Source organism: Echinops telfairi, unplaced genomic scaffold (genome assembly GCF_000313985.2).
Source record: "Echinops telfairi isolate 266 unplaced genomic scaffold, ASM31398v2 ScPeMD7_7424;HRSCAF=8462, whole genome shotgun sequence".
Taxonomy (NCBI): domain Eukaryota; kingdom Metazoa; phylum Chordata; class Mammalia; order Afrosoricida; family Tenrecidae; genus Echinops; species Echinops telfairi.
Window position 1 is genome coordinate 40,209,834 of NW_022111324.1, and position 25,306 is coordinate 40,235,139.

At 37.8% G+C, this 25,306-nt stretch overlaps 1 protein-coding gene across 1 annotated transcript in view; it reads right to left on the reverse strand.

Annotated features, from left to right (window-relative positions):
* KCNT2 (potassium sodium-activated channel subfamily T member 2) overlaps positions 1-25,306 on the reverse strand; it is a 480,656-nt gene that overhangs the window by 110,988 nt on the left and 344,362 nt on the right. Inside the window, exons 14-16 of the mRNA XM_004700062.2 lie at positions 15,553-15,583; positions 9,419-9,568; positions 6,798-7,027 (exon numbers count right to left, since the gene is read on the reverse strand). Of these exons, the coding sequence (XP_004700119.1) occupies positions 6,798-7,027; positions 9,419-9,568; positions 15,553-15,583 (411 nt within the window). The remainder of the gene's footprint in view (positions 1-6,797; positions 7,028-9,418; positions 9,569-15,552; positions 15,584-25,306) is intronic.

Sequence of the window (25,306 nt, forward strand, 5' to 3'; positions counted from 1 at the left end):
ACTAGCTGACAATTCAGGGTTCAAACACGCCCAGAGCGACATGGAAGAAAGGCCTGAGGATCTGCTTTCAAAAGATCGCTGAGACTCAAAACCGCTCTGCAGGGTGCTTCTCGTCTGACACACAGGAGGCCCGGACCTCCAGACATGACTCAGCACAATGCTCTTGGTTAAAAAGCACAATCCTTACACTGATCTACAAAGTCCTACTGGACCTGCTGCCTTTTGACTTCTTGGACCACACCTTGTACAAAGTATAGCATTCCTCACTGTATGTGAGCCCAGAGGGCCCCACCATTCCTGGCGGATTTCAGGCAGGCTCACAATTCAGGATTTCCTCCAGAAATCCAGCAAGCTCATTCCCTTGCTTTCTTTAAGCATTTGTTCATATCTCATAATGTCAGTGAGGTCTATCAAACACTTCATTTAAATTCCGATCCAGAATTCACAATCCCTTCTAGTAGCTCTGTTTTTGATCTCTTTCCCTCCCCTCAAAGTTCTCACCATTGTCTAAAATATCAAATTATTTATTCACTTATTATATGTCATTTTCATTGGCTGTCTCCCCCCTGAAAGAAAGCATGCTCAGTAAAGGCAGGAGTCTTTGTTTGTGTATTCAAATATCCTATTAAGTATTTCTAGAACATGTTGTTGTTGTTGTTAGGTGCCATCCAGCCAACTTTGACCAATAGTGACCCTTTGCACAACAGAACAAAACCATGCACGGGCCTGTACCATCCTCCCAATTGTTCCAATGCCTGAGCCATTGTGTTAATCCATCTCATTAAGGGGCCCTTCTCTTTCCCTGCCCCTCTACTTTACCAAACATGATGTTCATTTCCAGGGTCTGGATTTTCCTGATAATATTTCCAAAGTATGTAAGAAGATGTCTCACCTTCCTTGTCTCTAAAGAGCACTCTGGCCTTGCTTCTTCCAAAAGAGATAGGTTTGTCCTCTTAGCAGTCCATGGCAGTTTCAATATTCTCCTCCAGCACCACACATCCAATGTATCTATTCTGCTAAGGTCTTCCATATTCAGTGTCCAAATTTCACATGCATATGATGCAATGGAGAATATCATGGTGCACTTCAAAGTAACATCCTAGCTCTTCAATAGTCCAAAGACCTCTTGTGCAGTACATTTACCTAATGTAACCACTCCTTTGTTCTCTTGACTGCTGTTTCCATGAACAATGATTGTGGATCCAAGTAAGACAAAATCCTTGACCAATCCATCCTTTTCTCCTTTTATCATGATGCTACCTATTGATCCAATTATGAGGACTTTGGCCTTCCGTACTAATACATACTGAAGGCTACAATACTTGATCTTCATCAGCAAGTGCTTCAAGTCCTCCTCACTTTCAGCAAGCCAGGCTGTGTCATCCGCATAGAGTAGGTTGTTAACAAGCCTTCCGCCAATCCTGATGCCACATTTTTCTTCATATAACCCAGTTTCTCTGATCATTTGTCCAGCACACAGATTGTACAAGTGTGGAAAGAGGATATAACCCTGAACCACACCTTTCCTGCTTTTAAACCGTGCAGTATTCACTGGTTTTGTTCTCACAACTGTGTCTTGACTCGTATACAAGTTCACAAGAGCACAATGAAGCGTTCTGGAATTCCCACTAGCCTCAAGGTTGCCCAGAGTTTATTATGGGTCTACAACTGAATGGCTTTGCATAGTCAATGAAACACAAGTGAGCTTCTTTCTGATATTCTTTGCTTTCAGTCCAGATCCAGCTGATAGCCCTGTTTCCATGTCCTCTTCTGAATCCAGCCTGACTTTCTAGCAGTTACCGCTCAGTGTACTGCTGCAACCATTTTTGGATTATTTAAGCAAAAGTTTACTTGTGTGAGCTATCAATGACAGTGTTTTATAGTTTGAGCATTGTTACCTCACCTTTCTTTGAAATCGGCACAAATATGGATCTCTTTCAGTCAGGTGGCCAAGAAGTTGTGTTCCAAATTTCTTGGCATAGATGAGTGAGTGACTCCAGTGTTTCTTCAGCTTTCTGAAACATTTCAATGGGCATTCTATCAATTCTCAAAACTTCGTTTGTGGGCTAATGCATTGTGTGCAGTTTGAACTTCTTCCTTCAGGACCATTGTTTCTTGCTCATATGCTACCTCCTGAAATTGAATGTGACCTAGTTGGGTTTGCTTGTTTGTTTGTTTGTTTGGGGAGGGGCACAGTAACTCATTTTTTCCATCTTCTCTCGATACCTACTGCATCATTCAATATTTGGTTTTAGAATCTTTCCAAATTACAGCTTGTGGTAGTTACATAATCTGATGTCAATTTGTGACTTGAGAGAGTAAGAGATAAGGGGTGGAGTTGAGTCTGTCAATCAGGTCAGAGCCAATGAGGCCTCTGTGTGGGTTTGGCCTTCCCCTGAGGATTCTGGTAAACTCCAGTATTTCCTCCATGGAGGCAGGAGATACACACTCTCTCAATTCACTCCCTGGAAGACACTCGACTGACACATAGAACTATTCCAGTGCCCTGAGCTGGAGAAGCCACATGGAGACCCCTGCCAGCACTGAGATGCATACAACACCACTGGGTCCACAAGATTTTCTACCCACTGGCTTGTGATTGTCCTGCATTCAGTTTCATTGCATGTGTTTCATGAGTCTGTAGAGGTCTTTATAGATTGGTATCGGCCATATGGCCTAATATCGGATTTATGGGCTTGGACTGGACTGGGTTTGGATGCTTTCTTAATATACAATTACCCTTTATATAAAACTCTCTCTTGTACACTTATGGATTTCTATAGATTTTTTTCTCTAGCCTACCTGAACTAACACACAACTCAAGGCATGAATTTCTTCTTTGAGTTCTTTCAATTTCAGGTGTACTTAGCATGTTCTTCCCTTTTATTTTTCTAATTCTAGGTCCTTGCACATTTCATTATAATATTTGGCTTTGTCTACTCCAGCTAGATGCCCTTCCAAATTTTCTATTCAGCTTCTTGACTTCATCCTTTCTTCCATGTGTTTTAGCTACTCTACAATTAAGAGTAAGCATCATTAATCCAATTATGAGGATTTTGGTCTTCCATACTAATACAGAATAATTCCATACTAATATGCATAATAATTCCGTACTAATACGGATGTCTTTTCTGACATCCACTTTGATCTTTTATATATGTCTTGTCTTTTTAATGACCTTTTGCTTTCTTCATGAGTTAAGATCTTGATGTTCTCCACAGTAATAGACCATATTAGAGACTAAATAATTAATCCTGCAAATGAATGAAAAGGATAGAAAGGACTACCATCAAAGAGACATTATGTGAGGGAGGGTTCACAATTTGGGGGGAAAGTTCATTAGTCTCATTCAATTTTCCTATGAGTTTTCTGAAACATCCTTCTATGTCAATGACAAACAGAGTTATATAACAAAGTTTAAGTATGGCTATGAAATATTGAGGGTAAGTAAAAAAGTATTGCTACAAAATCATAGAAAGTTTTATTTTAAAAATATCAAAATGTAAAGCTATATTGTTTTCTAACATGTCTTCCATCTAGCTATATGTATTTCTGAATAAGGTGTTTCCTTCCCTTTAACCCTTCCTAAGGAGTTTTGTACTCTTCTAAACATCAATTTAGACATTGTCAAGAAACTTAAATCATAATCCTTTTAAATATTCTCTGAGTTTTGGGAACAGCAACAAACACCTGAAGAAGCAAGCTCAAGGCTGAAGGGTGAATGGAGAAAGGTTTCTCCACAAAATTCTCATAGGGCAAAATTCTCTTATTACTCATGTGGACTGAGCAGATATGCTGTCATAATAGGGGGAATTTCTTGGTAAAGCTTTCTTGGTGTTTTCATCACCAATACAGTTTTAATTTTTTCTCAAAACATCCTCACAATAAGCCCTATGATCATAGTGGATTTGGGGAGAAAATCTATTATGATTACCCCTTGGGGATCCCACGAGTTGTCAGCACCTTCTATGTTGACCTCTCTGCCCTGAATTTAGATGACCCAGAAGTTCATCTAGAATGCTACTCTTTTCATAGGGCCTTCCTCTCTGGATCATATTGGTAGACAAGAGTTGGTTTTTGTTATGGTTTGTTCCATAACATATCTTCACTACAATAACAAGGTTCACAGTTGGAAACCACCAGCTGCTCCTTGGGAGAAAGACAAGACATTCTTCTCCTGTAAAGAGTTATAGTTTGGAAGCCCCCCCAAGGGCAGTTCTGCTCAGTGCTAGGGGAGCTAGGATGGCAGTGAGTGAGTCATTTAAGCAGCTTCTGACTACTGTCAAAGTTTCTTCTGATGTTGAGAATTTTCCTTCTCTTGGCTCATCATTCAGGCCTTCCTAGTAACACTTCATTCATCTAAAAGCTGTTGTTTTATGTGGGATAGCATGCCTGAAAACTTTTTGCAAAATTCAGTTATTTGAGAAGATTTCTACTTGAGTGTTGTTAAATTTTTATTACTAGCTCTGACCTCAAAATAATTTTTACCCGTGGCACAAAATGTATCAATGTTTTGGAGGCAGCCTAACAAAACTAAAATATGGGTGCTACTGAGGGTACTTGACTGGAGCTATCCACTGATTGTGGGCAAGCTTGAGCATGGTTCAGTTGAAATAGTCTCTGTGTGTGTGTGAACTGGAACTCTAGTAGCAATACTTTTTGACTTACCCTTGTATATCTTGGAGGAAGTGTTAGTTAGATTGAGATATAAAGAATTAGGAGTTGCTTAGAAATTTGGGGGTCAATGGATGGTTCCTGTAGAAGGAAACAATTAGTTAATGCCTTCTAGCTAAAAATTTAAATATATATATACATATATGTGAAAATATTAATAAGCGTAGTATGATTGGAACTCAGGAGAGTAATTACAAGGGTTTGGTAAACTAGAGGGCTACAGAAGTAATAAAGAGTCATTAATAATAAAATCATGTAACTGATCTACTGAGCTTAACCACATGAGGACAAGGTGTATGCTCTGGGACTTAAAAACAACAATAACAACAACAACATCAAACTAATATTGCCTCATGAAAATGGCAACTATTGGACAGCTACTTAAAGATCATGGTACATTATAGAGTAGCATTTTCCCATGGCGGTGCAGTGGCATAGCACTGGGCTGCTAAATAAAAAACAACAACAAACCCCAGATAGCTGGAACGCACGTGTTGCCCCCAGAAGCATGTTGAGGCAGTCCACTATTAAACACTCCATACTTCCCGCCTGGGAAACCACAGGAGCACTTTTAAGTTGCCATCTGTGGCACAATGAGTTAGAATCTACTCACGGGCAGTGGGTTTGGTTTTTATACAGGAGACTGACATCATCAAGATTAGGTTTATAAAATATTATTCTAGTTGCTGGGTGGGAATAGAGTATGGCAGCAAGACTAGAAGAATGGGGTCAGATTGGAAGCTGACATTGAAATTCAGAAGGACAAACAGTGACAGTGGTAGCGGCCACGGAAAGAAATGAATAGCTTCAGGGACTATTCAGATAACAGATTGAACTGACTTGGGGGATTATGAGGTATGCGAGGAGAAGAATGGTGAAAACTTTAGACTTTGACTTTATTGAATAATAAATAAAAAGATAATGGTGTCATCTGCTTCTGACAAATGAAACATGGAACAAGGAGAAGGAACTGGTTTCTAATGAGGAAAGAGGGATTAGTTCAATTTGTATCTACTGAGTTGGTTTGTCCTGTAAGCCATCCAAATAGCAATGACCAATAGGCAGTCGAATCTATTGTTTGAAGAGGAAATGAAGTTGTTTGGCAGATGAGGAAAGGGACTCATCAGTTATTAGAGGGCAATGGAACCATGAGAGCAGCTGTGACTGCGCAGGGAGAAGGAAGGCAGCCGATGCAGACAAAAGACGATCGAGCGTTTCAAGGACATGATCAATATTGCCATATGCTGTGGAGATGTCCACTGCATTAGTGAGGTACAAAGCAGTGATGACCTTGAGAAGGCGCTTACGTGGCAGGGCTGCAGGGGCCAGAGTGCATGTGTGTGCGTTGCTATAGAGATATAAGAGAAAAGGCGATGGCAAGAACAAGTGAGAGATTTAAACATGCTACGGACAGAAATCAACAGTGATGAAAAACAAATAACCCAAGCAAAACAAAACTGAAAATGTGTATTAAGAATGAATTAAAGTTAAGAAGGCAGCATGTTTCTCTTTCACAGAGACAACACAGAATGAACTATTGTGTGCTTGTTGTTTTGTAAGTGGTTGAGTGGTAACATTTTAAGGAAAGTCTGACAAAATCTACTTACTTATTTGTCTTTCCGGTGTAATAGAAATTTGGTTCAATGTGAAGAGAGAGATTGGTAATAGAAGGAGGGCTTTGAGTGCACACTAGACGAGTGAGCGTGTCTGTACTGCGCTGCTAAACCATGAGCTGCTCAGCGAGAGAGGGATGAGGTTTCCTCCCCCAGAGGTTTACAGGCTCAGAATCCTTACATAGCGTTTTTGTGCTTCTGAATCTACTTGATGGCTATGATTTGGGGGTTTGGTTTTGTTGATAATAGGCTAGAGAACTAACAAGAAAAATATAGAAATGCTGATACTGATGATCAGAAATGTAGAATAATTATTGGCTGCAAGATTTTAATATTTGCATTGATTACCAACTTAGGGAAAAATAGTTCTATAAGCCTAATTATATATAATTTGTAATCAGTATTTGTACATTTTAAATTTTACTTAAACATTTTTAGTATGAATTGTTCAATATATTCTTTTTACCTTAGAAATAGTCTAATGACATTTATAACCTTGTTTCTACTTACCCATACTGGCAATTATACTATGTACAGGCAATCTGGAAGGGCCGTGATAAAATGACCTTGAGACATTGCTTTTTCTCTTCTGGTCTTGGTTTTTAAATGCTGAATTTTCTTCTTTGGTAATATTAATATAAAAGCATATGTCTGAAGCATTCATAATATATCGAGGACCTGGATTCAGCAAAATGTTTTTGTTATCTTCCCTCCTAACACCAATCAAACAGACACCAAACCTTAATTAAAAAAAAAAGATGAGTCTAAGTTTTGTCATATGGCAAATTTTCTTTTTAAATTATGAATACATAAAAATTAATAAAGCCTTATTTAACAGGAACTTAAAATGTCAAATCAGAATATTCTAAAGCTTAAAAAGGATCTTAAGATTTTATAGGAAAAGAACCATGTAGTGGGTCATGAAATCAATTGTGTTGATCTCATTTACCAATTTTTTTAAATGAAATGGAAATTATCACAGTGCATGACATGTAGTAAGAATAATGTTGTTTTGCCATTAATTTATCTACTTGGCACATTGAGATCAACACAAAATCTTGCCTGTTTAAGTGTGTGTGTCTGTGTGTGTGTGTGTGTGTGCATCAAGTACAGACAGCATGTAAAGCATTTCTTACTGTGGTCAGAAAAAAAAAATCATTGGCCTTAAGGAAAGAAAAAAATATACTTAAATCTTAATAAGAGTACCTGGATTTAAGTATGCTTTCTATTTAGTTTATTCTGATTGGTAATAAAAAAATCCCTAACAAGTATATAGCTTAATTAATAAAAATAACACTTTGAATATAACAGCTGCTACTTAAAACTTTTTGCTACATATATTGTTTTAGACAATGTACTAAGCACCAATTATCTATTCCAATATCGTATAGTGTAAAACTATAACTGAAATTTTAAAATATTTTCAAACAGAGAAAGTAAGCCTATGAAGATAGCGCCATTAAAATCAAAGTAGTATGCTAATCTAAGAACAGTCCGTGCATAGGACGTGGCCCTCATAAAAATAGCACTGCTCTGGATACTTGCCCTCTGGAAAAGATCTCTGACGCTATGGGTGCTAGCTCCAAGGGTGGTGAAGAAATCAGATGGCACCTGGCCATCAGAAAGACTAGCATCTGGGGTCCTAAAGGCTTGCCTGGAAAGAAACAACCATCTTGTTTTAAGCGAGAAGCATCCAAGCTGAGGTACCCAAGGACTGTAAATAACAAAATCTAAAACTTGAGGAAGGAACAGTATTAGAGCTTAAAAACGTAGCACCCAATTTGTAGAAGGTTATGGGTGACAGTGAAAGCCCTGTGTGGATTACCCCTCTACCCTTGATCAGGGCTGGAAATATTAGCCTTGTTATCACTGAGTGCATTGAAAAGTGGCTTAATGTGCATGTAGTTATGATCATTTGCTCTCACTTCTAATCCATTTTAAGTTTGTTCCAGTTTTTATTATTTTCTACTATATTTTTGATAGAGGTTTCTCTTTCTTTTTATAGGTCAATCTGTACAGAGAGTAACTGGATTAGTAGTTTCATGGGATTATGGCAGGGGAGGTCAGAGGAGAAGGGGAGTTAATAATAACGAGAATAAGAAAGATGAAAAAGTTCTAAAAATGATTGGGGTGATGATCGAACAATTCTTTTTATTATGTTTAAACTACCGAGCAGTATGAGATCTGAATCATATATCAATAAAACTGTTAAAATTAAAAAAAACTTAAAGTGGCAGGTATAAATACTAAATACCAAAAGAACATGCTGTGATATAGTGACATTTATTTGTAATACTAATAAAACATTATTTTCTTGATTAATGTGCCTTTTAAATTAATATTGCTTTCTCTTTTCAAAACTCAAAACCAAGCTCACGGACATCAAATTGACTCTGGCTCATACCCTCAGAAAGGTTAGAAAGAACTGTCCAGGTGCGTTTCCTAGACTGCACCTCTTTACTGGAGTAGAAAGCCCCATCTTTCCAGAGTGGTTGGTGGCTTTTAGGCCCCAGAGACATAAGCCCGATGCCACCAAGATGCCTCTTCTCAAAAGGAAGAAATCGTGCCCATGCTGAATCGGAAGGTACCATCAATACTTTTTAAGGAAGCCATGATGGCACAGTGGGTAAGTGCTTGACTGCTACTCAGACATCATGGTTTGGAACCCACTGGGCATGCGTGGCGAAAGGTGTGGCAGTCTACTTCCGTCAAGTTCCCCGAGTCAGAATTGACTCTGGCAATGGGTATCATCTTTTCCTTTTTTTCGTTTTAGCATTTAACATCTCTCTAGGCAAAGCACGTGCAATCATAAAATCATCAGGTTTTTTATACGGCTTTTAGAATATACGATTACTTTGTTAAAACTTTAACATTTATAAGATTAGTTTTCATATATAAGTGGGATTTTAATGATTTTTTAAAAACTGATAGTTAAAAGGCTGTTAAAGCACACAGTCTGACTATATTACAGTTTACATCCGATAATCTTAATTTGTTTTAGATAAAATAGTAGTCAGAGCTCAAATAGTTTAATAATTATGTCAATAACCCAGAACACTGGCAATTTGTGGGCACAGAATGGATTGTAGTTATAAACGTGTGGGTGATCCACTTTTAAAGCGGAAACATACTTTTTGTGTGCATGAAAAGAGGCATATGTAAAACTCTTTCCTTCATACTCTGCAAAAAATGAGCTTTCCTCCAAAACAATGTGGTACACTTCATTCCCCGAGCATCTACCATACATCTTCTGCCATTGTTCTGGCGACTGCTGGCCTTCCCTGCAACAAGCACACACACGTACATGGACACAGATAAAGATAAAAACAGTGAAGGGATAAAAATATCGTCAATGCATAATACATATATAATGTAAGTATTAACCACTTGAGTCTAAAAAAGCATCCACATAGCATTCTATATACAGCATATGCCTTGTAGTCTCAACAATACAACTTCTTCACTAATTAATGGTACTTACTTGGTTCTTGTGAATATCTGATTTGGTTTTATATTTAAAATTTTAAATAGGTCTATTACAATGTACTATTTTAAGGTTAAAACATCTATTCATAAAATATTTTCCAAATTTATAAAAAATATTATTTTTTCCACATTGTAGATACACCTACAAAAGTCTTTGTTCTGAATTCAAGGAGATCTAGTTCCTTGTAAAAATCACTCACTGCCTTCATGCCTATTTTGGATCATAGCGGTCCCTATAGGACAGGGGAGAACTGCTCCTGTGGGTTCCTGAGCCTGTAACTCTTTACAGCAGTAGAAAGCTTCATCTTTCTCCCATAGTGTGACTAGTAGTTTCAAACTAGTGACCTGGTAGTTAGCCGTCTAGTACATAACCACTACGCCACCAGGGCTCATCTTTGGGACAAAGGAGTCTCAAAAATAGAGCCAAGGAGTGTTTGTAGAAAGAAGATATTTTACCATAAAAATTGTAACTTTTTTTTTGGTCCTGGAATGTCCTGTTCTGGATCATCTGACTCAGTAGCCTTAGAAATATTTAAAAACTCAATCAATGATAAATTTAATATGAATATGATATTGTCTTATCACCACCCCATGTCAGTTAATAAATTCTAGATACTTTTGTTATTAATTCAAAAGTATAAGAAATTTATATCTTGGGTGCTATAGCACAATGTGGTGAAGAAAGGAGATGGAGCCCCTTGTCAAAAAAAAAAAAAAGATTCTTGGGTCTTAATTAAAGGATTCTAGTCAAATAAGCAGCTATCTGAGTGTGGCATCGGCTAAGATTACATGGAAGAAGCACACCATGCCTGTGTGATCTAAGAATGATAAAAAATAAAATCCTAATATGAAAGGAATAGTATCAGAGCTTAAATTGTGAATACCCAATTTGCAGAAGGCTATGGATGACAGTAGGAATGCCAGATCCATTTGTAGGCCCCTACATTGATTAAGCCTCTGATGAGTGCTCTCTGACCAGAGTTGAGGGATGTGAATAACCTTGCTATGAAGGATGACAGATGTGATTAGGTTAAAATGTAATATCTGATCATTCGAGCTCTCTTTTGACCCATTTTAAATTTGCTCTAGTTTTTAATATTTCCTGTTTTTTTTCCTTGATCAAGGTTTTCGCCCCTCTAGTTTAACAATATTGTTGGTCCTTCCTTCCTAACTTTGTTTCTATTTGCTGTTTTTGTTTTTACTTTGTATGTTTTCTAGTATATAAAGTTCAGGATGGGCAAATAGAGAGAGACAGTAACTGATGTACAGGCTTACTGGGGATATGGGGGCACAGGCTGGAGGGAAATGTGGAGCATATAATGAACACAAGAAGGAACAAATTTTTCTAGAACTTTGTAATGATGTTTATATAGCTTTTTAATATGCTTGAACTAAGGAAATGTATGATACATGAATTATATCCAACAAAAGTATTAAAAAAAAAATTGATCCTAGAGGCAAAGTGATATTCTTATACAGGAATTTTGCATAATCATTCTAGATTCTCAACAAAAGACAAGCATATGACAGGTGCTTTCTACAGGATAATGCACTTTCAAAGTATAAATATATTTTTAAATAATATATTTTCGAAGAATGTTTCAAATGGACATTCTTCCTCGGAGGCAGTGCGCTCAGGGTCCATAGTATGTCCCTTGATTGATTATGTGATCTGAATATAATTTTAAATACAAAATCAAATTTATTATCCTGAGTGAATTACTTAATCTTTTGATGGACCTTTACTCCTTCTGTAAAAAGCAACACTCACTCCCTTGGGTTGTTGAGAGAACGGCATGAGGCACTGACTACAAAGAGACTGCTTAGAAGATGACCGGGTCATATTGTGAGGCTCAGGTTTTGTGTCAGTTTGTCCAGACCAGTATCCTCAGTAGTGTGGCAGTAAGACGTCCACACAGAAAGTTCATATCACAGCCTTAGGGGTGTAGCCTATTTCATATCTATAAAGAATTTCCAGGCCTCCTCTCTTCACTTCTTACTGGCCTGGTTCCTGCTTCTTGCTTCTTGGGCCTGTGGCTGGTGGACACCAGGTGGCCTGCCTACCCTTGGGAGCTATGGGAGGCCTGCCCTATTCTCTGTGTCAGATACACTCATCTCTGTCTCCACCTGCTGGCTTCTTCTCCTTAGTTCAACTGTCTGCAGTGGCTTGAGTCAGAAAGGGTCTCCCCAGTTAGCATGTAAACCACAGACTGGAGTTGAACTGTGTGGCTGTGTAGGCTACTTTCTTGATACATATTTCTTTCTTTACATGAATCTCTTTCTTATTCATATGAGTGGCACTAGGTAGCCCAAGCTGGTAGATATCTCAGAAAAACTCACTGCCATCCAAACAATGCTGACTCCTTGTGATCCCCAGGGATTTCCGACACAGGAAGTGCTTATAGGAATAGAAAGCCCAGCTTCTCGATTGTGAAGCTGCTGGTTGTTTTGAACTGCTGACCATGCAGATCACAACCCAATGCATAATGACTCCCCCACCAGGGCTCATCAGCCTCGTACATACAGTAAGCATTTATTAAATTTTAGCTGGCCTTATAATTTGGCTCTTTTACTTTCCTTGTTGTTAAATTTTTAGCCACTTTCTGTCAGCCTTGTCACCCTACAAGCGTTGTCGTTGGTTCCTGACATTCCAGACGGCTAACAGAGATTTTGCCTGACCAGAAGAGTCTGGCAATGCACTTCTGAGAAATCCATTCTGGGAAACCCCACGCAAGTGTTGGAACTGACTCGACTGCAACGAGGGCGGTCACCTTATTAAACGGAAGTCGTTGCAAACCTTTACTTTTTCTTCTGCAATGCAAGGATTATTTCTCAAGGAAATAAAACAAAACATTATAGATTACTGATTACATTTGGCTAAATCTAATCATTCACTATTTCCTAAGACGATTTGGTGGAGAAAGCTTTCCCTTTAGCAGACAATTTTTTTAAAGGAGCGACATTATGTATTTTGGCAAAGATAAACCCCAGCTGAAGCGTTTTCTGTTTTATGATAAGAGACAGTAACTAACTACAGTTCGTCAAGGTCAGTCTGAAACCCAACAGGCAGCACAAGGTTAAACAATTATCCAACAAGTGTCCTAAAAGCTGTTTACGACCATCACAAATCCTCGGGCCAAGGCTACCATGGGAGCACAGGGCAGGCATCTGGAAGGGGACAAGGGAGAAGGCCAGGAGCCTGCAGTTCGCAGGATGTCTCTAAATAATTGGCTTGTGCTCATCCTACTTTACATTGGTGGCTTTCACTTCCGGGGTCATCTTTCTTCTTCCTTTTGTGATCTCTTACAAATCCCCAGTAGACAATTATGAATCTTTAAATTCAAATAACTATTCATCTATAATGTTCCCCTTTCGCCTGATGGCAGTTGCTTGAGAAATATTCCAATCAGTAATTGCATCTAATGCTGATGGGTATGTTCCGCTTCCATTCATTATTTCCTACAATAAATATTTGTTGGTCTCCTGCCATATGTCAAGATGGTTCTTGATTCAAGGGTTTTGACAATTTTAAAAACAGGTGGAAATTCTTTCTCTCAGGCACCTTTTGTGGGGGAAAGACTGGTAATAAACAAAATAAATTAGCAAATCATATTGCATACTAGCAAGTGTTGTGGAGAAAAACAAAGCTAGAGGTAGATAGGCATTTTTTCATGGAGTAGTTTTCAATTTTCAGAATGGAGAGGAGAACCTTACTGAGAAGATGCTATTTAAACAAGAATTTTGAAGAGGATGAATGAAATATCTAAAAGAAAGCCCCAGGCAGATGTAGCAGAAAGTTCTATCCCGAGGCAGTGGGATTCTAGGCATGATTCAGGTTAAGCAAGGAATCTACTTTGAACAGAAGTCTAGGAACAAGTAAAAATAAGCCAGAGAGTTAAGTAGGCAAGGAGTGGCTTTAGAAATGCAGGGTGGTATAAAACTTTCCAAGTGACCTTGAACCTCATATGAGATGATTTCAATAAGGATTCAAAGGGGGTGTGGCCTACCTTTTACAAAATCCCTTCTGGTCATTATGTTGACGAAGGATTGAAGAAGGGGCAAGGATCAATAAGGAGGTCATTGCAGTGACCCAAAGAGATGATAAATGTTTGGACAATGTTAGGTTCTAAGGGTGTTCTGAAGGTTTGGCTAGTAAGAGAAATATGTAAAAAACAGTAATAAAAACCTCTAAATACCAGTGTCTAAACATTCTTTGACCCACACTTGAATCATCTTTTCTTTGATTTTAAAATAGTACACTCGTCCTTTTAAAGCACCACTGCCCTACAGCGTATTAATGTATCCATGCTGTGCCTCTTCCTTGTGGAAGACGCGCCGTGAAGAAAGGGAGCGTGTCCTGCTTACTGCTATGTCCCCAACACCTGGCATGTTCCCTGACACAACAAGTGCTTTATATGCTGTTGTTTATCTAATTTAAAAATGAATGAAGACTAGTTGAACACTGTTTTCACGTTTAATTACTACCTGGGCTGTTTTGCTAATTACATAAATTCTCCTTCACCAGAAAGAGTTTTTAGGCCTAAACAATCACTTCTCCTATAATGAATTTGCCAATAGAATTAAGCAAAAGAAAAAAAAGAGTTGAGTTTTATAAGCACTAATGGATGCAAAACGGTTTTAATGTTAGACCAATTGAATAGTATCATAATCAGGTTATGAAACAGCAGAAGAAACACAGAAGATATTAGAAATATAAAGCACAGAGTAGTAAACATAGTGAAAATTATGAAAAGCCATTTAGTGAAAATATGTGTTTATATAACTCAAACGAACATTTAAGGAAAACAAGTGGCCGATGCATTTACTTGCTCTTAACTTCAAAATCCACCACTCATCTGTCGGTTTGCTGTACCTTGGTGGCTTATATGCTGCTATGATGCTAGAAACTATGCGACTAATATTTCAAATACAAGCTCCTTCGCTCATGAAGGAGACATCATGGGAGCTGCCAGATGAGGAAGAAAGGCCTGGCAATCTGCTTCCCAATATAAGATCATGAAACTCAATGGTTCAGAACAGATTATTGTGTGATTTAGTTTTAGAAGTTGAATCTCAAAGATTAGATGACACAAAATACACAGTGGCTGCAATAATATCATCCAATATAATAATAGTTCTAAAATCCAAACCTAACTCATTAACATTGAGTCAACTCTGATTCACAGACCCTACAGGACATGGTACATCTGCCCCTGTGGGTTTCTAAGGCTGTAAATCTTAACAGCCTTGAGAGAAGAAACTCTCAATTTTCTCCCATGGAGCAACAGCTGGTTTGAACCTCCCACCTGGCTTCCTTGAGAAGATGTAAGACCAGTTGAACCTGAGTAGGAAGTAACTTGGCAACCGCTAACGAAAATAACTTCCCCAAACACGGAAATTTATAAAATTGCACATTCTATAATCTATTTGAAGGAATCCTTGTGGTGCTGCTAACCCCACAGTTGGTGGTTCAAATCCACCATTCATTCTCAAGACATAGCTATCTCCTTCCTTCAAGATGACCTGCTTCAGAAACCCTGTGGGGGTTATTATGAGGCAGTGTTGGCTTGGTGCTATAGTCTATTTCATACTGTTGGGGGGCCCCTTTACCATACCAATAAGTATTGAATAGAAAGAAACCCTCCAGAGACAAAGCTACACTTCCTTTCATTTACAAAACAATTGTCCGCATTGGTGTGTCTTTTTCAAATGAATAGAAAATGGCAGAAAAATGGCAATATGGAAGTGAAATATTCTACTAGAAGAAAACAAAACATACTTGAAAATTTCTACGAGGCCTCTATTTTCTCCTAAAAAACAAAACAAAGACAAAAAACCTGTAGGCTGTGTGTACTCATTATCATGGTCATGAGAGTCTTAGAATCCACGTTGTAGCATTCATGAACCCAAATACTAGCACTATGAGAGTCTAAGAAAAATTTAACGACATAGCTAAGAAGCAAAAGAACCTTATGTACTATTGTCTGTGCGACTGAACGAGGGAAGTGTTGTGAAATGGTTGGGAACCACAATAAAAGGAAAAATGGTAGAGAATTTCTGAGGAAAAATATATCTAGAGAATTTACTAAATTATAAACTCCTATCAAGGTCTTCAAGATCCTAGCAGTTTTCCCTTAAACATACCACAGCTTCATTTTGGAAGACATATTTTCAGTGCATCATTTTATTTCAAAAGTAACAAGAAACGAAGATTCATTTTTAGAGGAAAGAGGTATTTACTGGCTGTGCCCACCCCTCTTTTGGGACATTTTTCTTTCAGAGGTTCCTAAATAGGGCTTGGATGATATCTGCTTTCCAAACTAATGATGAATTATTATTTGTATAAAATGAGAAATTAGATTTGTATAAAAAATAAAATGAGGATTCAATATAAAGCATACAACAATGGCATTGATAGTAGTGATTCAGACTTGGCATCTCAGTCAGTAATTTTCTATTAAAAAACAGGAGGCAGTTTTCATTCTGTTAGTTTACATTGGTTCATACAAGGTCAAAATGATATATATACAGCTGCTTCCTTGACTTCTTTACATGGATACATACAGGAAAGTAAGCAAAAATCAAAATGTGCGAAATGGAATTTCTCCACGACCACAATTATTTTCCTTCTGTCACAGATCTGTTTCACAATTTATCCACAAGTCTAAGGAAAAAAGTTTTATCCTTGAATTGTTTCCTTCCTATTTTTACACCCAAATCACAATTCCCTTCATTTTAATTTCAAAGGAACCCAAAATTAAACTGATGATCTCTATTCCCTAGGAAACCTAATAGTCCAGGCAAGCCTCCCCTCGATTAGCGGTTTGGTTTAGCAATCAGTGCAGATAAAGCAGTGCATTGAAATGCAAACTGTGTAGTCTATTGAAAGTCTTGAACTATTTTTTGAATTGTTTGGTTTTTTCTGTCACCATTAGTATCAATTCTAAACTCCTTATGGTGATAAAAGCTTCCAGAATATCTCATTTACGTTTTTACAATCTTTCCCTCATATTATGTCTCAACTGTGATGATGGCTTGTCTTTTCCACTCCTTACATAGCATGTTCTCTTGTCAGCTCCATACTTTGTACAGCAATGCTTGGGGGGGGGCGTTGAGAACAAATTCTATTCATTTTTACAATTCTCAAATTAAATCAAAAGCCGTATATTTCCTTCTTCAACCTCATCTCACCATCACTGCACCAAAGCTTGGCATAGATTGGACACACTTCCTATGAATTTCCATGGTTCCTTGAACTTCCTTTGACATCGTCATTGCATCATGATACAATTATCTCAATCATGATTATGCTAACTAAACTGCAAATTGTATTAGCATATATTGTGCCTGCTGACGTTATTAATTTTTGTCAGTAAAAGTTTTGGTAAACAGTAGAAACTCAATAATACTTGGTGTATGAACTAATGATTTACCTAGCTAGTACCTTTAGTATTTCTCTAAAATAATATTGGCATTGATTTTAACTCTCGCAACACTCTTTTGAGATATAGCTTTCTTTAAAAGCCAGAATATCTTTCCAGAAACTTGATTGCAAGGTGACACAGTGGCTGCAATAATTGGATCAGACAAACAATAATTAAGAGAATGAAGCAGGACAAAGCAGTGTTTCCTTCTATTTGCATAGAGTTGCTATGGATCAGAGCTCATTAATCAGCACCTACGAGCAACAAAAAACACAATTATAAAATATTTACATCCTATTTTAATTGGGTTTGTGTATCCCTGGAAGCCTATTTTGGGCCAAATTTCAGGGCCCCTTTATAAAATTATTTTAAAATAAAACAGAATTATGCGCTGAATATTTGCTATGGACTACTATAGTGCTAATAATCTTTAAATAATCCAAACTAGGTAAAGTTTCAACTCTCTATTATCCTGTTCTCCACAGATCACTCCTTTAACTTAGCTCTTTAAAATCTCTCCTTCTCTTCTTTAATGTCCATTTCTTTCACATCATGGTCAGGTATTAACAAGCCAGTATCAAAATATATAAAACTTCTTACTCGCTCAGGCTTGACCTCTTAGGATAGATAGTTCCTACTCTCAGGAATAACTGTAACTGGTCATCAGCATTCTCTGGGGAAAAAAATGACCATGGACCAGTACTTAGCGGAGTCATGTTGAAATTCTTTGTGGGAAGTGAGGGCTTGGCCTCCTTCGGGGCACATTATCATTGCTTAGAAAGAGACCCTCTTGCACTCACCCGGGGTTTATTTGTCAGAGCCCTTAAGGCTCTCGTTGTGTAGGTTTCCTTGTGTTGTGGACAACCTCCTCAGATTGGACAACAGGAAGATAGTTCAGGCCACTTTAGTTTATGAGCTGTGCTACAACAGGCTCAAGGTTAAGAGGACAGCTGTCTGAATTCTCTTCCAAGTCATCTCTCGTTAGTCCTTTGCTCATGCTCACATAATCCAGAGAACCGTGGAAGCAGATATCTAACTGAGGAGTGATATGCTAATTCCACTCTCTGCAGATAACCTTGTTCTCTGTTAGTGTGGGTGGACTAGAGAAACAAATTCATAGACACTCATATGTATATAAGAAAGAAGTTTATATACAAGAGCAATTGAATATTGAAAAAAAGTCCCAGCCCAGTCCAGATATACTCCATAAGTCCATTATTAGCCCATATGTCTGACACCAATCTATAAAGTTCTCTTCAGACTCACGAAATACATGCAATGAAGCCAAATGCAAGAGGATTACAGGCCAGAGGGTTGGAAATCTTGTGGAACCAGTGGCATTGTAAGCATCTCGGAGCTGGCAGGGGTCTCTATGTGGTATCTCTAGCTCCAGAGGTCTGGTTACATAAGGGTAGGTCCATGTGGCTTCTCTAGCTCCCAGAGCATAGTGCCATGGGTCTTGTCAGTAGTGAGTCTCTCAGGGAGTGAGCAGAGAGAGAGAAGTGTCTCTTGCCTCCAAGGAGGAAATACATGAGTTCCCAGAATTCTCAGGACAAGGCCATGTCCACACAGAGGCCTCATTGATTATATCTTGATTGACAGGGTAGACTCCACCCCTTCACTCATAATCCTCTCAAATTGACACCAGCTTATGTGACTACCACATTCTCAATAATTCTTTTGGCCTTGGTTTCACTTGGCTTGGGTGACAGCAAGAGCTCTGTCTCTCTTTTTGCATTCCTCTGTGTTCCTTTAAAATAGAAGACCGGGGAGATTAAAATGGAGTGTTTGGCTTTGTCCTTAGTTTTTGCTGAACAGAATGGAAAATCTCCCTCAACAAAGTGTCTCATTACTGATTGTTCTAAGGCATGTTTGTTCTTTTCCTAAGTCCACAAGAGCATCGGTTCCAGTTACCTTTTGAATTGTGAATAAGTCAACTGTGACAATTGATTTATATTTTTCTTTGAAACACAATTTTCAGATTTCTCATTAATCCACAATGGGACCATCAAGCCAACTAACATTCATTTTGAATGAGAAATCTATACAACATATTTGTTCCCTCTATTCAATACAATCATCCAAGTGGAAAAGGATTGTTAGTTTTTAAGTATGGGGCTTTACTCTCAACGGAAATGAATACAGCCCACTGAACACAGTACAGATTTTCATATAGTCCTGTTTTGAAAACTTTGCCCACATAAATTCTCCCAGAGGAAGAAAGAATTTAATGGAAATTTCCTGTTGCAAATAAATAGTTGAAATCTTATTATATTGTATACAATGGCTCTATTTCAGGAATGTACTGAATAATTATCAGTAATTTAGTGTGCTGAAAATGATGAAACAAAACAAAATTAACATAAAACCTTATTCTATTGACAGCTTTCTATTTTTTAACTGAAGATGTATACTTGTGGAAATTATATTAATACATTGTAGGAAGTAAATTTTAAAGATATATATATATATATACACACAAACCAAAGGCGGACTAAAGAAGAACGACTATATAATATGCCCTACCACCTTAAGATTAGAAATTATAAGAAAATATAAACATTAGTGGGAATCCTCCTCTTTTACATTATTTACATTTTGTAGACCAGCTATTTCAAGCCCCAAACTATTCTATGCAGCAGCTATTTTCCCCACATTGAACATAAAATGAAAACATCTCCAATATAATTATTTATACATGATGCAGTTAAATGAAACTTATACAAACTCAAATTCACTGCCACCCAGCCAGTTCCGACTTATAGCGCCCCCACAGGGAAGGGCAGAATTGCCTCTGTGAGCTTGAGGCTGTATCACAGTGGAAAGCCGGGTCTTTCTCTCCAGGTGCGACTGGTGGTTTCTAATTGGCGACTTTGTGGCTTGCATCCCAACTGGTAACCACTATGTTACTGGGGCTCTGGGAAACTTATTGCAGATACATAGTATATGCCGGGGGGGTTAGAGGTATGGCACATTGTATATCATTTAACTGTGTGCAATGGTACACAACAAATTTTGCAAAAAATATCCAGTTTTGCTTGGCTTTCCTTTCGAAAAGAGTACTCTCAATACCCTATTAGGATGTTTTTCTTCTTTAGTTACTATTTTTGTCTAAAGTATGGTCTTTCAATTTTCCTGAAAACCTCAAAGATAAATTTGCATATGGAACTCTTCTAGAGATACCTGGCCTACTGCCAAGTTCTATACCGCACCTTAGCTATTTCTAGTAGGAAATGTTTTCATTTATTATTTTTGTAATTTACAGTTACAGTAAATTTTAAATGCGTTGAATAAGGCAAATGTTATCAAAAGGCTACTATTTATACTAGCTTATGCTTTTGAGTAAAATACTGACTTCCTCATATACTGGTCTGCTCCATCAACTCCTTTCATATACCTGTCACAAGCCACTCAGAAATTTATGTTTTATTGTGTCCGGTGTGGATGTCACAGAGGTATCAAAAATACTTGAAATTATGCACACTGACCTTGTGTCTTTCTAGGTAACAATGGAAATGGATCTTTCCCACAAAAACATAATTTTTTCTTTTCAAAGTTTCTTTGTTTTTTTTCTTTTTGGCAAGCCACAGTTATCTCGTATATTACACAGACTAGTGCTTTGTTTCTCAATTATATATCAGCAGTTGACATACTGCTGTAGTAATTATCTTGGTGAACACGATGCCAAGAAGCAAGAAAATAGATATCCACACGCTGGATAATATCGTGTCTTGTAACTTTTTGCCTTCACCCAAATAAATCATCAGTTGCAAATGGAGCTAGTCTCACTTTCACAAAGCATCCTGACTAAAATCCCAATTTTTATCACTTTTGCTGGATTATAAGTTCTGAGGCTGATATGTCCTCTCTTGGTGTCACTGCATCATTGAGTGATACCTGCTATTTTGGACACATATATATTGACTAAATTTTTGGAATGAAGTGATCCAAAAGAATTCTGATTTTTTGAAACCTGGCTTTGTTATATGTAGCTTGTTAATTATTGCTTAGATGAAAAAATATAAGGATTTGCTCAAAACTCATTCTACTCATAGCTTTGGGAAATATGAGTTCTTCCAAGAGCAGACAAGTTGATCAGTAACCTTTATATTTTGTCTTTTTGGCTTATCCCATCAATGTAAGTTTACTAAGAAATTCCTTTCTATCAATGCCTATTTGTATCTTCCAATTTAAACATTTGTACAGCACATATATAAACATATGTTTATTTATATATAACTATATATATTTATTGCTACCGGTATGTTCCATCCTTGGTGAAGTTCTAGAAAGGCTTTGTAACATTTTTCCATTAGGAGATGGTATAGTTGGTTTGAGAAGTAATTAGATCAAAGAAACCATTATCAAAAAGTAAATTTGTTACTTCACTTATACTTCATGGATCTCCAAGTTGAATAATCATGCCTGAAATATGTATGTGATCCTCTAAAGTTGGTAAACTGTCATTTTCCATCCATTCTTCTTCAGAATAATATCCACTGTCAGAAACTACATTTCTTTTTTGCCTTTCGGATGGTCTAATGTCCGAATTTATTACTCTCTTCTAATAAGATCTCATCTTCTTACTGACTACTATATAAAGTGACTTGGAGAATCAAAGTGCACATAATTCATTCAAAAGTTCTTCAATGCCACAATGCGCATCGTGTTTGCAATGTTTTCTAATACTGATATGAGTATAAGAAGTCAGAAGTACTAGTACAGATAGGAACTGGAAACACAGGGAATACATTACAGCTGATCCCTTCAGGACCAGTGCTGAGAGTGGTGATAATGGGAAGGTTGAGGGAGGGTGGGGTAGCAAGGGTGAACTGATTACAAGGATCTACATATAACCTCCTCCCTGGGGGATGGGCAACAGAAAAGTGGGTGAAGGGAGACGTTGGACAGTGTAAGATATGACAAAAATAATAATCATTTATAAATTATCAAGGGTTCATGAGGGAGGGGGAGACAGGGAGGGAGGGGAAAAATGAGGAGCTGATACTAAGGGCTCAAGTAGAGAGAAAATATTTTGAGAATGATGATGGCAACAAATGTACAAATGTGCTTGACCCAATGGATGGATGTATTGTTTGTGATAAGAGTTGTACGAGCCCCCAATAAAATTATTTTTTAAAAAGTCAGAAGTGTTACATGTCTCCCAGAATATTGACTGAATGGTTCACACGTGTATAAATATACACACATAGCTAAGGGGAAAAATTGGGATGGCTGAAATAAGAGACATGTGTTGAAGTGCCTCGACTTATCTTACACATGCACACTTCCTCGAATCTTAGCCTAAACTAAGACAACATGTAAATATGATACAGAGTACTCCTGTAAAGACTTACATTGCTTCCAGCTTAAAAACTGCATGGACTAAAGGAAGTGCAAACATACATTAACTAGTGACCAGATAGCAACTTTCAGGCATGAACAATTCTGCCGGTGTCATTGGAAATAAAATTGTAATTTGGAAGCCATAGGGAAAAATTGGGATGCATAGAATTTTCTAACAGATCAATAAAAAGAAGCAGCCACATAACTGAATCAACATTAATTCATACTAGTCTGCAGAAAGGACAGGTGCTGTTCCCTACACAGAAACAATATCTAGAACTTAAAATAAAAGCAATGTACCACAAAAAGCACTTCTGTCTACTCTGCTATGAAGGAGCAGAGCCAGTTCTACTCTTGAAAAGCAGAAGTTCAGCTGCTTTGTCAGCTATCTAATCTAAAAACAGAAAACTGAGTTCTAAGATTAAAAGTTGCAAATGCAAAACGAAATGTGATCATCAATTTTCTACCACTAGATGGAACTGGAAAGCTGATAGCTCTTCTCAGAAGGAGAAAAATTGCTGTTGAAAGTGGAGAGGATTGATAAATGCTACCTAGTTTTCAAGTATTCTCGAGAGTGATGAGCAACCGTGAGCACAAGGAGAAAAGGAGTTGTTTCAAGAAGAAATGATCAAGAGTGCAAAATTAAATTTGAAAGGCTGTTTATTGGGGGCTCTTACAGCTCTTATAACAATCCATATATCCATTGTGTCAATCACATTTGTACATCTTTTGCCATTACCCTTTTCAAACATTCTTTTTTCTATTTGAGCCACTGGTATCAGCTTCTCATTTTTTCCCCCACACTTCCCCACTCTCCCACCCTCATGAACCCTTGATAAATTATTATTATTTTCATATATTACACCATCTCTTGGTAATATATGTGATCCATTGTGATCAGTCCCCCCTTTCTCCCCCAACCTCCCACCTACCCTCATGGTATCATTACTCCCATTATTGTTCTTGAGGGGTTTGTCTGTCCTGGATTCCATGTGTCAAGACCTCTTATCTGTACAACTGTACATACTCTGGTCTAGCCAGGTTTTTAATGTAGAACTGGGGTCATGATAGTGGGGTGGAGGAAGCCACAGCACAGCAAGAAGAGCAAAGCAATGAAGTCCGTGAGGAATCCCCAAAATAGACTTCAGGGGCAGGGCTTGGCACCTCATCAGACTTTTTTTCATGTCTATTTATATAAGATAGGTAGGATAAACAATTCTGAGGAGAAAACATTGGGACCCACTAGAGGGGGAGGTGGTGGAAAGGAAGTGGGGAGCCAACAAACTCTGAGACAAGAGAACAACGAATGATCTGAAATCGATGGTGAGGATCAAGTGCAATGTAACGCAGAGGAATTTTTGAGAAGTGAATAAAGGTCGAACAAGAGGAAAGTAAAAGGAAGTAGAAGAAAGAATGAGGAGGCAAAGGAAATTTATAGAGGTGTAAATACAGGCACATGCATATGTAAATGTATTTATATATAACGATAGGGACATAGATCTACGTACATATATGTTAAGTATTAAGGTAGCAGACAGACATTGGGCCTCTACTCAAATATTCCCTCAATGAAAGAACATTTTATTCTAATAATATGGCATTTTTGTGATGCTCACCTTCCCAACATGATCGCTGAAGACAAAATGGATGCATAAGCAAATGTGGTGGAGAAAACTGCGGTGCTCAGTTATTAAAGTATATAGCATCTGGGGTCTTAAAGGCTTGAAGATAATCAAGTGGCCATCTAGCTGGGAAGCAAGAAGCCCACATTTTCACAAGTTGTAGACAGGATCAGGTATCAGGCATCAAAAGACCCCCAAACAAACAACGGTTATCAATGCAAATGAGGGGTGGGTCAGAGGCAGAGTGGAGACCCAAAGCCCATCTGTAGACAATTGGGCATCCCCTCACAGAAGGGGCACAAGGAAGAAACAAGCCAGCGAGGGTGCAGTATAGCACGGATGAAATACACAACAGTCCTCTAGTTCTTTAATGCTTCCTCCCCTTCTCTATCATGATCCCAGTTCTACACTTTGTGTACATTTTGATCCACTTTGTGCGTGATCTGGTTTTTAATATTTTCTGCGGGTTTTTTTATATTGGGTTTGTCCTGTTGTACTTTGGTATTGTTGATAGCCTTCTTGACTCCTTTCTATGTTTTCTCCCCTATGCTTTTTGGTGTCCGAAACACATGGTAGATGAATCTATCGAGACAATAACAAGAATAAGGGTTCCTGGGTGGTATGGAAGAGGAGGGGGTGGGTGAAAAAAGGGGAGCTGGCATCAAGGAGTTCAGGAAGGAAGACAATGTTTTGAAACTGATTATGATAGCAGTTGTACAAAACTGCTTGATATTATTAAACTATGGAATGGTTCGATGTCTGGATTAGCTCTTAATAAAATGGTTTGGGGAGGGGAGGATGGATTCTGATTAAAAAAAAGAGAAAAACATGAAATAGAACCTTGAGTTCTTAAAGATTGCATATCTACCGAGTCCTCTAAGGCTGGGGAATATCCAAGACGATGGCTCTAGGACATTCTTTAAAACTAGAAGTGAAATAATCTCTTGAAATTACTTCAAACCAAAGAGTAGACTAGTGCAACTAAGGAATGCCATTCTTGAGTTCTGCATTCTGAAAAACAATTATTTATATGAAACTAAATTAATAAGTTATTCTCAGGCTATTTCATAAGTTTAGGGTGCTATAAGATTTAACTAATGGCAGCAAAACAGCTAAGGCAGTGATAATAATGAAAAGAACT